The sequence below is a fragment of the Sander vitreus genome, chromosome 13 (assembly GCF_031162955.1).
Source record: "Sander vitreus isolate 19-12246 chromosome 13, sanVit1, whole genome shotgun sequence".
NCBI lineage: Eukaryota > Metazoa > Chordata > Actinopteri > Perciformes > Percidae > Sander > Sander vitreus.
In genome coordinates this window covers 26,530,077-26,545,008 of record NC_135867.1, presented here as the reverse complement: position 1 = coordinate 26,545,008, position 14,932 = coordinate 26,530,077, and the positions used below count along the sequence as shown (strand labels likewise).

Here is a 14,932-nt window from a genome sequence, read left to right as displayed (position 1 = left end):
CAAACATGTTGTTGTTCGTTTTAAGTAACAGAAAATAGCTAGGGGGCGCTAGCGAGACATTTCTGTGCGCCTATTCCCAAAACCTTTAAAATATGTAGATTTTCACCAGACTTGATGCGCCTGCCAATTTTGGTGAGTTTTTGAATATGTTAAGCCCCTCAAAAAGCCAATTCATTTGCAGAAAATAATTCCTTCAGTTCCATAGGGCCTTCACTGCTGTCGGCGCTCGGAGCCTAATTAAATGTATGTAAAGTGTATGTATCCAGAACGCTTCCCTGCATAGAAGTTTATTAATGATATCACCACCCATTCCCCAAAAACCTCAGTGATGCAGGGGAGCCATGATTGGCCTGCTTGTAATGCCTCGCCATGGCATATCTTAAATTCTGGGTACGGTTAGCTGTCTTATGTTCAGATATTCTTAGTTTGAGTTGACGTTTTGTTTGGCCTATATACGCCAGTCCACAGGGACACTTTAGAAGGTACGCTACATGTGTACTGTTACAATTAATAAATGAAGAGATGGAGTATTTCTTGCCAGTGCGAGGATGTGAAAATTCCTTCGCATTGGTCGAGTTGGAGCATTGCGCACAGTTACCACATTTATAGAAACCCAAAGGTGGATTCGGGAGCCAAGTGGTCAGAGGTGGATTAGACATATCTGAATGGACCAATCAGTCACGAATGCTGCTGCACGCCTAAATATAAACCTAGGCGGATTGGCGCATATGTTTTTGAGTGTCGAGTCACATTCAGAACATGCCAATGCTTGCGAATAACATTTTTCATTCTTCCTGCTTCTGGAGTGTAGCCGGTCGAAAAGAATACTCTAGGTGTTGTATGTGACTTAAGTTTGTTCTTCAACAGTGAGGCGCGATCTGCCCTATCCCATGCTTTTGTAATATCAGATTTGTCATATCCTCGTTGTTCAAAACGGTGCGCTAAATGGGCTGCTTTTGACATAAAATCAGTTGTGGTGCTACAATTTCTTCTGACTCGCAAAAACTGTCCCACTGGTATGTTGCGGACTAGATGAGATGAGTGATTGCTGTCGGCTCTTAACAGGGTATTCCTACTAAGGGGTTTGATCTTCGTTTGATTTTGTCAGTAATTTCCCTCAGATTGTGGAATTAGTCCTGCGGGGGGAGGCAATGTTATAGACCACGACATTACATACACATTGAAGATGCACAGTGTTAGAAGAAGTATTCAGATCTTTTACTGTAGTAAGAGTACCTATAAAACAATGTCAAATTTAAAATATTCCATTACCAGTAAAAGTCCTGCATTCAAAATCCTACTTAAGTAAAAGTACAGAAGTATTATCAGCTAAATTTACTTAAAGTATAGAGAGTACTGGTTCTGCAAAAATGAAGAAGTGGTGACTGATGTATAATATATGACATTATTAGATTAATACTGATGCATCAGCAGCATTATTTTTTTTGTTTCTAACTGCTTGAGGTGGGGCTAGTTTGACCTACTTTATATACTGTTGTGTAGTTTAGTCGAGTGGTTAGATGAGAGAAAGCTGTTTGTTATTTGGACTGAATCTTTGCTTTTTTTGGTGAAATACAATAATTTTACCTCTTTGGGCCTCAGTACAAGTACTTTTAAAATTGTACCCAAGTACAGTACTTAATTAAATGTACTGACTTACTTTCCACCATTGAAGATGGAATATATCAGAACCAACGTGCATCGGCCAAAAAGAAATGTTTGTCTTTGTGTAACCTGGTAAAAGCCTGTCAGGTTGAAGCGATCACATGCTTTGGAAACGTCTGACTCCAGTCTTGTGATCCTGGACCAACAAATTTAGTTTGACTTTTATTTGACTCAACATGTCTGCTTAGGGACTAAGCTAGTTAAGGAATTAATAAGACAATGCTTTCAGGGGGGGGCCCTCAGAGGGAGAGCTGATTTAAAGTCAAGGCAAGGCCATCCTATATGTTGTTTAGACAGAGAAGAAAAGCAGTGATGCTGCTTGGTAGTATCGTGTGTTTGTGTGTAGTGTGTGTAGTGTGTGTAGTGTGTGTGTGTGTGTATGTGTAGTGTGTGTGTGCAGTGTGAGGGGTGTTTTCCACTGTTTAAACCACCAGCTTGCCTCTTGGCTGCCTGACTCCCGTGCTGCATTCAAATGCTGTCGGGAAGAGTAGAATCGAGCACGTGCAAGTCAGCAAATAAATAAATACGGAGGAGTGTAGTGCGCTTTAAGGGAGGAGGACATGAACTCTATGTGAGCAACTGATGACCAATAGGAATGTGTACATACAAACATCAGTAACATTGTTAATGCACATTGTTAGTGGTGGAATGTAACTAAGTAAATTTACTCAATTACTGTACTTAAATGTTGAGGTACCTGTACTTTACTTGAGTCTTTTCTTTTCATGTCACTTTCTCCTACTCCGCTACATTTCAGAGAGAAATATTGTACTTTTTACTTCACTACATTCATCTGACAGCTTTAGTTACTAGTTACTTTACACATTAAGATGTTTTCACACAAAACACATGTAGTTTATAAATCTGATGTTTTATTATAAATCAAACTATCCAACAATATAACGGCTACAAGTCCAGCTGAGATGATTAGACCATTAAACACAACTGGTTGGATCCTTTACACTTTCTACAATGGGAGGAGAGTTCTGCATTGACTACTTTTACTTTTAATACTTACTTACATACTTTTACTGTTGTAACATTTCCAATGCAGGACTTTTACTTGTAACAGATTATTTCTACAGTGTGGTATTAGTACTTTTACTGAAGTAAAGGATCTGAATACTTAGGGGAGTGTTTTCCCTGAAACCGAAAAAGCACAGACTGCAGGCACGGACGTCACGTATTTTCGCTTTGTATATCAACTAAAAGTAGTTTTTTGGGACCACCCACGCCGTGATATTGATCAAGTATAAGATTTGCTTTAATAACCCTCAATTGTGTTACACTGGTATTTACAACCGGTAATTACTATATTTGCGAGAGCACCTGAAGGCACCATATGCGGGTTTGTAAACCAATCCGTTGAAGCGGAGTTCTGTGTGGATAAGCCGACAGAGCAGAGCCGATGCTGTGCTCGTTGTGTCTAGCTAAACTTTTACTCGTCTGTCTCACTTGGTCAAGGGGACCTCGCTGTTTTTGCGACATTTATCTGAGGTTTTAGCGCTATATCGCTCAGGCGCACGGTTAGAAAGAAAACGAGAATTAACGTTTAAAAACTGCGTTGTACTTTGGACCCGTTTTGAAATCCTGTCATAAAGCGTCAAAGCAAGTATAGTGTTATGGAGCAAAGGTAAGAAAATGTGCTTGACTTTGGAGTATAATTCTATATATTCGCTACAGTATCCCCTCGTGGATATGGTAGGCTACACCCTTTTTCCTAAAATATGCTTATGCTGCACGTGTCGTGTTTTAGTTGCAATAAATAATGCGAAAAGACTGCCCTTTGAATGATAGAAAGGGTTTCCTAGGTCTTAAAGTAGTGTGTGGAAAATATCACTTCCTTAACTCCTTCTTCATATGACTCCACCTTTTTCACTTAGAGGAAAAATATAACTAACTCAAAAAAAAACTTGAATGTGAATAATAACTGCCCCTGAAGTGTTAAAGTAGTTCTAATTGACCACTAATGTCAGAACATCGTAGGCTGTTGTTGAAAACTTGAGAAGGTACAAAACGCAGTTTTAGAAAAGCATTGCCGTTTTTTGAAATGCAGTTTTGGAATATTGAGTTTGTTTAGCAAAGAAAGAGGTTAGACATGTGCAATATATAACGTTAAGTTAACAGGATGTATAGTTGTTAAGCATCTGAATAAACAGTAATCCCTGTATAATAAAGCAGCCCTCACACCAGAGTCATAGTTGAGATGCTGAGGAAAGTCAAACCTGCTCTGACAGCACCAGACAGTCAAATGACCTCAGTTCTCCATCACTGACATTTGTGTAAAAAAAAAAAATATATATATATATATTTAAATATATATTATTATTATTATTATTATTATATATATATATATATATATAAATTTTTTTTAATCAGCTGTATACTACTAACCCTGTATGAATGTGATATGATTGCTATCATTGTTGTATGGCTCAGTTAAAAGTTAAACTCAATAATTACTTAATATGAACTGTTGATTTAAAGAAGGCCTGAGGGCTGAAAACGTCAGAATAAATAGAGATATGCATATGGAGCCAGACACCCTTTGTAAAACATTAACAAATACAATGAATACCATAGAGCTTTATTTTATTATCTAGTATGACAGTCAGTCATAACTGTAAAAGAACAGTATAACAGTATATATAGTAACAGTATAAGTGGTATTGGATCATACATGGACTCAGGTATTCGCCGATACCAGAATTTTAGACAGTATTGAAGGCATTTCCGATACAGGTAACAGTATAACTCTATTACAGTTACACCATCTGGTACAATTACTGGGTGAGACCACACAGGGCCCAGCTGACGTGGCCTTCTGTCCTCTCTTCCCTCAGTGCATTGAGAGATTGAACAATAAGGCATTTTGCTCCTGCTATCAGCGCACACTTAGGCTCTCGTGTCCAAACAGAGGTCAGAGTCTGCCTTTTAATAGGCAGACACTGCTCTGTTGTTTACACACTAAACGGCCATCCAGAAACAACAACGGGAGAGGGTTAGGATTTGTTAATGGGTGTTAACACAGTGTGTCCCAGTGTTCCATTCTGTTTTTCAGTTTGATAAGTAATGCAAACATATCTGTGGTAGTCAGCTCTCAATGGACAACTGTGACAGCGAAAGGGAAGCGGGATTAATAATAGCCATTCAAGCTTTAGTACGTAACTTTTTGATATTAATGAACGTCTGTTACATTCAAGCCATTGCCAAATGAGTTGCTACAAAGCTAATTAAGACTATCAGCTCCACACAACTCTCTCTGGATTTCTCAGTATGGCTATGTTCAGAAGATTGTGACTTTCCCGCGCAGAAACCCGAGTGAAGAGTCCATCATGTTTTTTTAATCCTCTGTGTCCTCCTTGGCTACTAGCAACTCTGTGTGTGTGTGGGGGGGGTGATCATGGCAGGCTTGTATCATTTGGATGCGCCGACAGTTTTGTTGTCATTACTTAGAATTCCTCATGGCGGGGACAGAAACTACGCACTATAGCTTTAAGTTGGCTTTATGAGTTTTTTAAGTGGCTGTAAAGATGCACCACTCTAGAAAAGCAACCTCAGACCTTCTCAGACTCACAATATCTACTTACATGATTGTCCAACTTCTCCTTTTTCGGCATTTCTGGGTCCCAGAGAGACCTAACTTTACTTGGACCCACCACAGTAAAAACACATTTGGTCCATTTGGAAAAGCATCAACAGATTCCATTCCAGCCAAAACCCTTGTTCCTACAGCATGTAGATTTCTGAGATGGATGATGTAATCCTATCCAACCCATTCACATTATGATTTTTAACTACATCAGTGACGAAGAGGGCAGTTTGAATTTCCCGCTCTGCTGCCTACATGGGTGTGGGTGGCTGTTGAGTGTGGAGGGAGTGCTGGCTGAAGTGAAAAGGCTGAGCTGTGATGAGAGCATTGTGAAGCCCCAAGGAGCCGTGGTCACCCCTGCTGGTGGTTGTGTATTCAGGGAACACTGGCACGCACAGTAGTTGTATCAAATATCTCAGCCTAGAGTCTGCTGCTGATTGGCTCTGTAATGTTTAAACACTTTAGGAAGCAAAGACACTCTGTTTGTGTTGCTATGAAGTCAGGATTTTCCTCCAATCTGCGTCCTTTGGAAAGCCCATAGTTAACTGAAGTGAATGAGGCGGTCGGTTTTGGATTGGAGCGGGGAAACGGAGCATAATGTTTGCCATTACGTCTGTAATTGTTCCTGCTGTAATGCTTGGCCTCTTTGCTGGTCGTATCCCAGCCTCTCACTGAGCTCTCCTGGGGAAAAGCCTCATCGAACTGTAGTCACACAGTCAGCTAAGGGCTGCAACTGAAAGCTGTCAGTGTTCCTCAGGCCTTCATACGTCTTTAGCTTCATCCTATCTGGATTGTATCTTCTGTTGATGCAAATGCCAGGCATGGGCTATTGGCTCTCATTTCCCTAGCTGTGAACATCTGGGTCCCCACCCCCTTTCTAGTGTGTCACATGTCAAAACTATAGGGCACAAAGGAGGTCTGCGTACTGTTAGCCTCCAAATAAATCATTTTTATTTCTCATTTACAAGATCTTTGGCAAATGTGAAAGAGAAAAAAGCTATACCATCAGATTTTGTGATGTTTGCAAATATCCATTTAATGTTAGTCTTTTTCCGTTTACCAGGCATGGTATTCAGCCAGTGAAAACGGTCATATAATATTTCCTGTGACATACTAGGGACAATCTCACCCTCTGCTGCACACATTATTTTCTAAATGTGTCCCCTGCAAGAATTCCAAACCCTGGAATACCCCTTTAAGCGCCCGCAAGCTATAAATACTGTAATAATGTTAAAGAACTTTTCAGGCTTTATCAGTCCCACAGTCCTAAATTGAATCCCTTTGACCCAGCTGGATTCCAGCAGTGAGTGTGTCAGAGACAGTTTGAATGCTGAGCGGGCTAGCATGCAAGAGCTGCTGGCCCTCCAACTCCCACCTTCCCTGACAGTAAGCAGACGGGAGTCTCTGTCTGTCCTCTGGAGAGTCCTGCTTTTCGTTGCACTCCTCTTCCTAACGTGTTCCAGTCAGTCTGGTTTCCTTTATAAAAGTGACGTGTCAGTGTAAGCCAACACAGTTGCACAGTCAGCCCTCCTCCTCTACATGACACTTAAGGGCCTTTCTGATGCCTAACAGTGAGTAAACAAAGCTGCCTCAGCGCTTTTGTCTGTGCTACAGCAGCACAGAGGGAATTTCTCCCTGAGGGCTGAATTGTAGCTCCTCTTTTCCCCGAAATGGAACGGTGGCGGCTCTTGTTTGCGGATGCTGGCGCAGAGGCCGGCTGTTGCTTCTGAATTGATTGTGCTGCTTCATTAAAAACAGCACACAATAGAGACCCAGGACTCCCAAGTTTATTTCAAACAGGATTTATTTACTTGGAGCAGGGAGGTAGTTAGAAATCTGTGTTGGCGATGGTTTGCTTATTTTGAGATACTTCTCATAGAGTTTATCAGATGTCCCTCTTGGATGCAATGCATGCTGGATGTCTGGACATATCTGCAGAAGATATAGAGATTCTTTCCCAGGTGTATTAGAGTACAAGAGAGGACAGACGCTGAAGTGAAATAATACTGAATACTAGAAGACATACCAAACCACTTCTCTCTCTCAGTAAGAATGTACAAAAACGTGTGTGTAAAACATCAATGTTTCAGCATTGCAATAGTAACTCTGATACTTTCTCACACCTGCTTGCCGATACAGATGTTGTGATCAATGAGGAGTCCAGTGAAGTGTTTGTTTTGGGGGTTGCATGCACCTTTGATCCTAGCATGGAGGAAGCTTTTTTTGACCGAGGTCATTAAATACCAACCACTCCTAAACACCATCCCAGAGCTAGGCTATAGGTGCTGACTATAGGGATGCCCAAAATGAGGGCTAAACAGCTAGCAAGTACTGTGCTCTTGTCTGCTATCGTAGGCAGCCGCCATATATGGCGAAGACACTGTTACTTATGAGAACAGAGGGATATGCTTAATGTCATGAAGACCTGCTGTATGCCAGTGGCCCATGATTTTGTTTATGTATTCAACTGCATCTATAATATGTATGGCCCTGTAAATTGTTCCCTTCAAGTGGACTTAAAATGTGTGTGTTGAGCATCAGCCAAAAATAATTCAACTTTAGAAAACGGTGATTGGCAGAATAGATTTGATTATCATCTACAAAAAAGAAAATCTGTCACAGTGTGCGTAATCTTGCGGAGTGGGTAGATGGGTAGACGTAAAGACTGGATACCAAGTCTAAACCTCATTTATTAATCATGTGCTTAACAGCGAATTAGTGTTAACCGGAACAGTGTTTTCTTTTACCCAGTAACTCATTCCCTGACACGTCAAACAGCACTGCACCAATATAACATCACTTTTAGGAGTTTAAAAAAAAGGGATAAAAATCAATCCACACATTCTTCTTTTTTTTGTCAAAACCAGGTGCCACAAACATTACTAGCAATGCAAAAGTAAGGCATGCCACTGCACATAGTTCCGAATTCTGAGACATTTCTTCATGCACTGTTACTGTGTGCATAGGTATATTTCTGTTCTACAATTCAGCTCCAAAGTTAGTTTCCCTTCCCATCAGCTCATTTGTTTTTCTCTGGTCTTGATGTTTGCATTCTAAATGCACTCAATGGACTGTCAATTAAATCTGCTGCACGCAGTTTACTCCATAATGTTCATTTAGCATGCGAAAGGCAGCCTCATTAATTTTTTACCTAATGGTCTCTGGGCAAGAGAGCCAAGTCTCAAACAGTGGCTGGCTCTTAATGATATTCATAACAGACTTACACAGCATCATGAAGCACATATGTGTGCTTCATGATGCTGTGCAAGTCTGAGTCATAGTATCATGCTGACACCATGCATAGTATCAGGCTGAGTAATGAGTAAATGACACTTTTATTGTCTTGTTATCTTCCAAACGCACAGTTCAGTCTGAGTCTTTAACTCAGCTTGTTTTGTTCCTGGAGATAGTTTGGTAAGCACTGGCCTACTTTCAGTTGTATTGCAATCAAAGCGGAGCTCAGCTTGGCACAGCACATTTAAACTGTCTCTCTAAAGACTAGTTATTTATTTGATTGAATTATAAATAATGCTTTAAAGTGTGTGTGTGTGTGTTGGACTGAATTTTGAAGCAGGTTAAGTAAATATGATGTCAAGTCTGTGAAAAAAATCCACAGAGAAGTGGAAGGATCGTGACTGTGTTTATAAAAGTATATATAGGAATGTGGCCTGAAATATATAAACTAAAAAAACTGATGCAACACAGCAGTTATTCCACTGGAGCGCGTCAGTCAGAAGATGTTGGTGTGATCACTTTGTTTTCAAAGATTTCGTGTTTCTTTCCAGATGTGGTGTGGCTGAAGGAACACAATTCACAATGATCCTAGATCATAGGTAATGGGTAATGTTTTTAATAAGGCAAGCGTTTCTGGGTGGTTGTTGTTTTTTCCCCTGAGTGAGACAGTTTAAATGTGTCAGAGCGTGGACTGGGTGCCTGCTGACTGCTCCACATTCTTTTATTGGTCCCCGGGGGATTGAGAAAGGATAGTTGGGCTGTGAACTGCAAGAGTATCAGACTGCAGCGTAAAGTTATAATAGGTCAAGTTGTCGGTCAAAGGCAGTGTGAAATGCAGCATGATGCAAGTGTCCACAGAGGATCAAAGAGAGACAACTAGTGACAGGAACTGGCAAGAGAACAGAGAGACAAAAATGACGAGTGGATTGGAGGGGTCGCGTTGTATTTTTCTTTGAGGTCTAAATGGAAAGCTTTACAGTGGGAAACAACAGAGAAAAGGGCAACTGATGCTGTTTTAAGAGTTTTTCTAGGGTCCTGTTCTTCACAGTATAAGAATATACTTGAATATTCAAATGAGTAAGTATAGTGTAATGATGGTGACGTAGTTTGTTGTTAACCCTGCAGTCAAACTGTTTTGATCAATAATCTCCAGAGAGTTGCAGATCTACCGGGACATTTGATTGATTGGCATCTTCGGTCAGTCAGTGGAAAACGTATTTTATTTTATTGCTGATTATGATAAAAACATTTTTTTTTTAAATCCGATTTTTGAATGATAGACGGCTTAAAGGGGAACTATGCCATATTTTTTTTAGCTTAATTTACCTTAACTGAACAGCTTGGGAGTCATTGGAATGGTTATATGACTTCTTTGGAGTTGAATGGTGGTCATCTCGCTCCCCCCTAGCGCCTGTGAGCTGAAAAACCACCCTCGCAACTTTGGGCCGGCGAGCTGCCGGCCTCAGCATCAGGAAGTACCGCGTGATATCAGGTCTGGCCATGTAACGAATTGCTTCACGGTAAGCCTGCACGGTATTGGAAAAAACTTACACTGCGGTATTATTTTCCCCTGCGATATGAAAAAAAGAAATTTTTACAAGAGGACATAAATAGCCCTATTTAGAAATACTAAATAATTCTCAACTACTGGGGTGATTTTGTAGGGGAGGGCATCTACAAAGAAAATAAAAATGAAAAAGGAAATGTTCTAATGTGAACCAGTCTTTGTTGAACTTTACAAAAACCAAAGCAAGTAAGGCTGTGATTACTCTTCTGAAGTGATTTTGGAGAGGGAAATTAGGAAGAAATGCACTGGTTGACTGACACCATTGTATTCATATAATATCAATCCAGGCTAAAGTGAATATTAATAATGCATGTTGCTTCCTCTAAATGTCAGGTTGTGGTCGACTAGCGGGGCCTGCTTTGGTTGTTTGATAAACTGATTAAAATTGATCATGATTGTTGGTTTGCTGTGCATGCAGAGCCTGCATGTCACACTCTTCAACAAACTGTGTGACCAAGAGCACTTAAATCAGTGTAAATGACGTTCTATCAGAAACAGACTGCTGTTGTAGATTAGTGTTATGTTTCCAGCTCCGAACCATAACGTTAGTTGGGACAGACGCCTTGTTTCTTTAGGCTAACTATGTTAGCTTTTTCCTGGCTGGTAGCAGCTTTCTGCGGTGAAAAATGGCCGGGAGACGTCGTGATTACGTTGCATTAATCAGGTGATTTAGTTTGTCTTTGCAGCGAACATAAAACACTGACTACTGTAGCTTCACTACCCATGGAAAAGCATGTGCATCACTGTGTCAGCGGCAGCTGCCGCTTACGGTACTTTTCTACACACGGGAGAGCCTCACTTCCCATAACAACCCCCCCCCCCCCGGACTAACGTTAAGTCACATGACCACCTGTCTTAAAGGGGAAGGGTCGGCCGTTAACAATCATGGAAAAGGAGAACAGTGAAAGTTTACTTTTTTATCAAGCAACAAAGAAGTCAACATCGCAACATCCTGTGATGTGACTATCGCACATGCGCACATCGCAATATAGACGACGAAACGTCACAGCACTGCACACATACGCCCATTCAGGAACCAGCTAACAAGGTAGCGATGGAGGTTTTCACACTATCGTCATGACTGAGCCGGTTAAAAAGAAGCAGAAAGCTAGGAAAGCATTGTCGGAGGAACAGAGAAAGAGGAAACAGCAGACTGACCGAGAGAGGAGTCAGACACGAGTAAACATAGGAGCTGCCAAATATCTATTCTGAAGCTGTAGGGGGGGCTCTATAGAGAAACCTGCCAGCAAAAAGAAATGGTCAAAACTGCATAGCGTCGCTTTAAACTGAACTCATTTCTCAGTTAAAGGAAAATGCTCTCGTCAGACATCAGAAGTTAATTTCATATAGCCGAGTCAAGTAAACTGACCCAAGAGTGGGAAAACACTCTGCTCCTTTCATCTCCCCAGTGAACAAATGTCTCCTCCTCCTCCCCCCACTAAATGCAGATTGTTTGATTCACTTGATAGCCTTCCGGTATCGGCCCCAAATCTTTATATTAGTGCATCCCTTCTTTCGACATCTCTCTAAAGCAGAGAAAAACAACTGGTGCGTAGTTTAAGAAGCTTACAAACGTTTTCCCAGACATAGTATCTGATGAAAGCGCTTTGGGTTTTTAAGTAGGTCTGCTCCTTGTTTTGTCTCGTTCTGAAGGGCAGCGGAGGATACTGGTATTGGATGTGGAGGATTCCTTTGTAGTTGCCTGGGAGGTGGTATTTAAGAACGAGGCCTCCGCCTCAAGGAAACATGCATAAAGGAAGGGTTTGCATTAGAAAGAAGCTGAAATGCACAATGGGACAAGCCCGAGCAGCTTGTATGGGGTTTCGCTCTAGTCCGTGGGTAGACCTTGTGTGAAAGCTGAGCCGGTGTCAAACCCACACTTACTGTAGATTAGTAAACCTTTGTGCAAGATATCTAAGATGTGTCCTTTCTTTCTTTCCCTCCTTCCTCAGTGTCTAAGAAGCACGGGAAGCTGATCACATTCTTGCGTACCTTCATGAAGTCCCGGCCCACCAAGCAGAAGCTGAAGCAGCGGGGCATCCTCCGGGAGAGGGTGTTCGGCTGCGACCTGGGAGAACACCTCCTCAACTCAGGACATGATGGTGAGAAACATGCAGACACACCTGAGAGCAGAAGTATTCCCTGGATCCATTAAGGCTGGTTTTCTTAACACCATAAAGTCTCAGTGGCCAGGGCCTGAAATTAGCAGGACCTTGATTTACGGCAGAGAGAACAGGCCTTTATTTGCCAATACCGTGACTTCGATACCTGTTTCCGATACAAATTTTATAAAACAAAAAGATATTACAACATTACTAGGGCTGTCAAAATAACGCATTCATTTCGATTAATTAATCTGAGAAAAAAATAACACGTTAAAAGAAATAACGCAGATTAATCCATTCCATATTGACGTTTGAACCGGAGACGAGAATGTTCTGCCTGGATCATTGATTGGAACATTTACTTGTAAAAATCTTCTTCCTGCCAACCCTGGCTACCGAAATCTGGTGCCACTGATATGTCTGCACTTCTCTCTGATGCTCTGAAACAAACGATACAGGCAACACAAACCCCGCTGCACGTGACGCTAGTTAACACTATACTCGACAGCAGCTAACGTTAGCCTACCGCTAGCTAGTAGCTGGATTAAACACGGTTAAAATGCTGACAGCTAACGCTAAATGGTGTAAAGTGTGACTGTGTTTTACTGTAGAAGATTCAACACCAGGATGTAACAATCTGCACCTACCGTTGGAGAAACAACACAGACGCTGCGTTCAATGAAACTGGTAAACTACAGCCTCGTGGTGCATTTGAAGTTATTGTAAATGTCCATTTCCCATCTGATGGTTGTTTTTGTCGTTCAACAGCAATTTACTAGTGAAATAAGTTATTGTTATACATTATTATTAAATTATTTCATTTTGACCATATGGCCTTAGCAATAAACAAGCCGTTCTTTAATGTTACCGACTGTTGTTTAGTACCCTTCTTTTTTCTTTTCTTTTTTTTACTTTCTTAAAATGTATCGGTTCAGGCACCGTTAATTATGTATGCGATTAATTTCGATTAATTAATCACAGAGTATGTAATTAATTAGATTACATTTTTTAATCGATTGACAGCCCTAAACATTACACATTACGGCACAAATCTTTTTATTTATTTTTCAGCTCTTACTACGTGAGCCCGTCTCTCTGTGTAACAGAGTTTTTCCTGCGTGCCTCTGTAAATGAGTAACGTTAGACAGCCAATCACAGACGTTATTAGATCTTGGTAGAAGCTATTGGCTTACTGACGCTGATGAGATTTACTCCCTAAGGCCGTTACAGACCAACCAGATGGCCGACTGTCGGCAGAAAAGGCAGTTGGACTGATCAGTCTCCCCGAGTTGGTCAAAAAAGTGCCTCAGAACACACCGAAGAGACAAGACGTAATACGTCTCCATAACAGCAGGCGGCGCTAATCTGTATTGTCGCCCAAAAATGAAAATCGGCAGCTGATTGGATGAACGCGTCATGTGGGTCTGACTGCTGCTTCCAGATTTTGGATTTTTCAACCGGCCATTAATGGCGACTCATTCAGAATACGATCTCATATTGGACTAAAGTTCACCGAAACGTGTTTCTGAAAACATTTTAAGAGAGAAACAGGCCGTGCAGTTGCTGAATCTGTCTTCATTTCAGATCAACAAAGGTCAGTTTAAAAGATTTTCATCAGATTTTGAGAGACTCTAGTCACGCTCATCCTGCTCGCCATTTCCAGGTGAGTCCCGACTGCCCTGTCTCTGACTGAGCATGTCAGGTCGGCCAAAATGAAGGAGGACAGCTCCTCCAACAGACGACGGCATGAACACACCGAACAGACTCGAGTCACCGACCTCGCCAGACTGTCCAACGGCCGATCATCGGCCCGGTGTGTAGCTGCCTTTAGGTATTGAATGACAAAGGAATTTTCGACACTTGATAGTTTAGAGGCAATTTGGTCGGTGCCTTCAGGGCTACTATGGCAGAAGGGAAAAAACCCGAGCACCTTTTAAAGTCCTGTATCTCCGTCCGGATGGTGGTTATGTTATGAACATATACCAGTGACATCATGGCTGCCAGAGCTCAGTGCTTATTTTCATGCTTTTGTTGCTGCTTCCTTGATTCCAATTAATGAGCTAATGGAGTTTAGATGAAAGTCATCATGCACCATCTTCTAAAATACACACCACACATTATCTGTAAATAGCAGCTCTGCCAGCCTTTCTGGTTGTAATTAAGGTAATAGCCGCCGGGCTAAAGTCCATACCTACATCTAACTGCTGGAGCTCCATTGATTTACAGGGCTCTCAGCAGCGCTGTGTCTGGTAGGTGATATGACGTGATGGTCTCATTGACAGAGTGGGAGGATAATGGTGTCCTGATTACAGTGTTACATCAGCTAGAACCAGTGTTACCATTCTGCTCTGCTGTTGCTTGATCAATAACTTCATTATAGCTGATGTTGACACCCACTTGAAAATCCATTTATTTGTATTAATGGATCATATTCTGTGTCTGGACATAAATGGTTTTAATCGTACCAGCACATGAGCTCACAGGGATCACACCGAGTCCTGTCTGTTTTAACAAGCGTCTGGTCACAGGTCACACCGAAACACCAGAGGCCGTACAAACGAACAAAACTGCGAAACATTACAATGATCTACTCTAATCATTAATGTGACTTTTATCTCCAAATCGAAATGACATGTCTGTAACATTGTTAAGACCACTCTTTCCATGAAGCCGTTTTTTAGCTTTGACAAAACGATCTCTCATGTTCTATACTCTCCAGCAAAATGCTTCTTCTATTCCCAGTGGTGTCTCTATCTGACCATGGTCTGT

General features: G+C 41.4%; 1 protein-coding gene across 7 annotated transcripts in view; it reads left to right on the top strand.

Moving 5' to 3' along the window:
- The window catches only part of arhgap32b (Rho GTPase activating protein 32b), a 127,261-nt gene that overhangs the window by 95,244 nt on the left and 17,085 nt on the right, over positions 1-14,932 (top strand). For 6 of the 7 annotated variants that reach the window (XM_078265405.1, XM_078265402.1, XM_078265404.1 and 3 more), the window contains one exon: positions 12,011-12,160. In XM_078265405.1, coding sequence (XP_078121531.1) covers positions 12,011-12,160 — 150 coding nt within the window. Of the gene's footprint in view, positions 1-3,033; positions 3,299-12,010; positions 12,161-14,932 lie in introns of those variants that run through there. The other variant, XM_078265407.1, reaches the window with a different exon arrangement.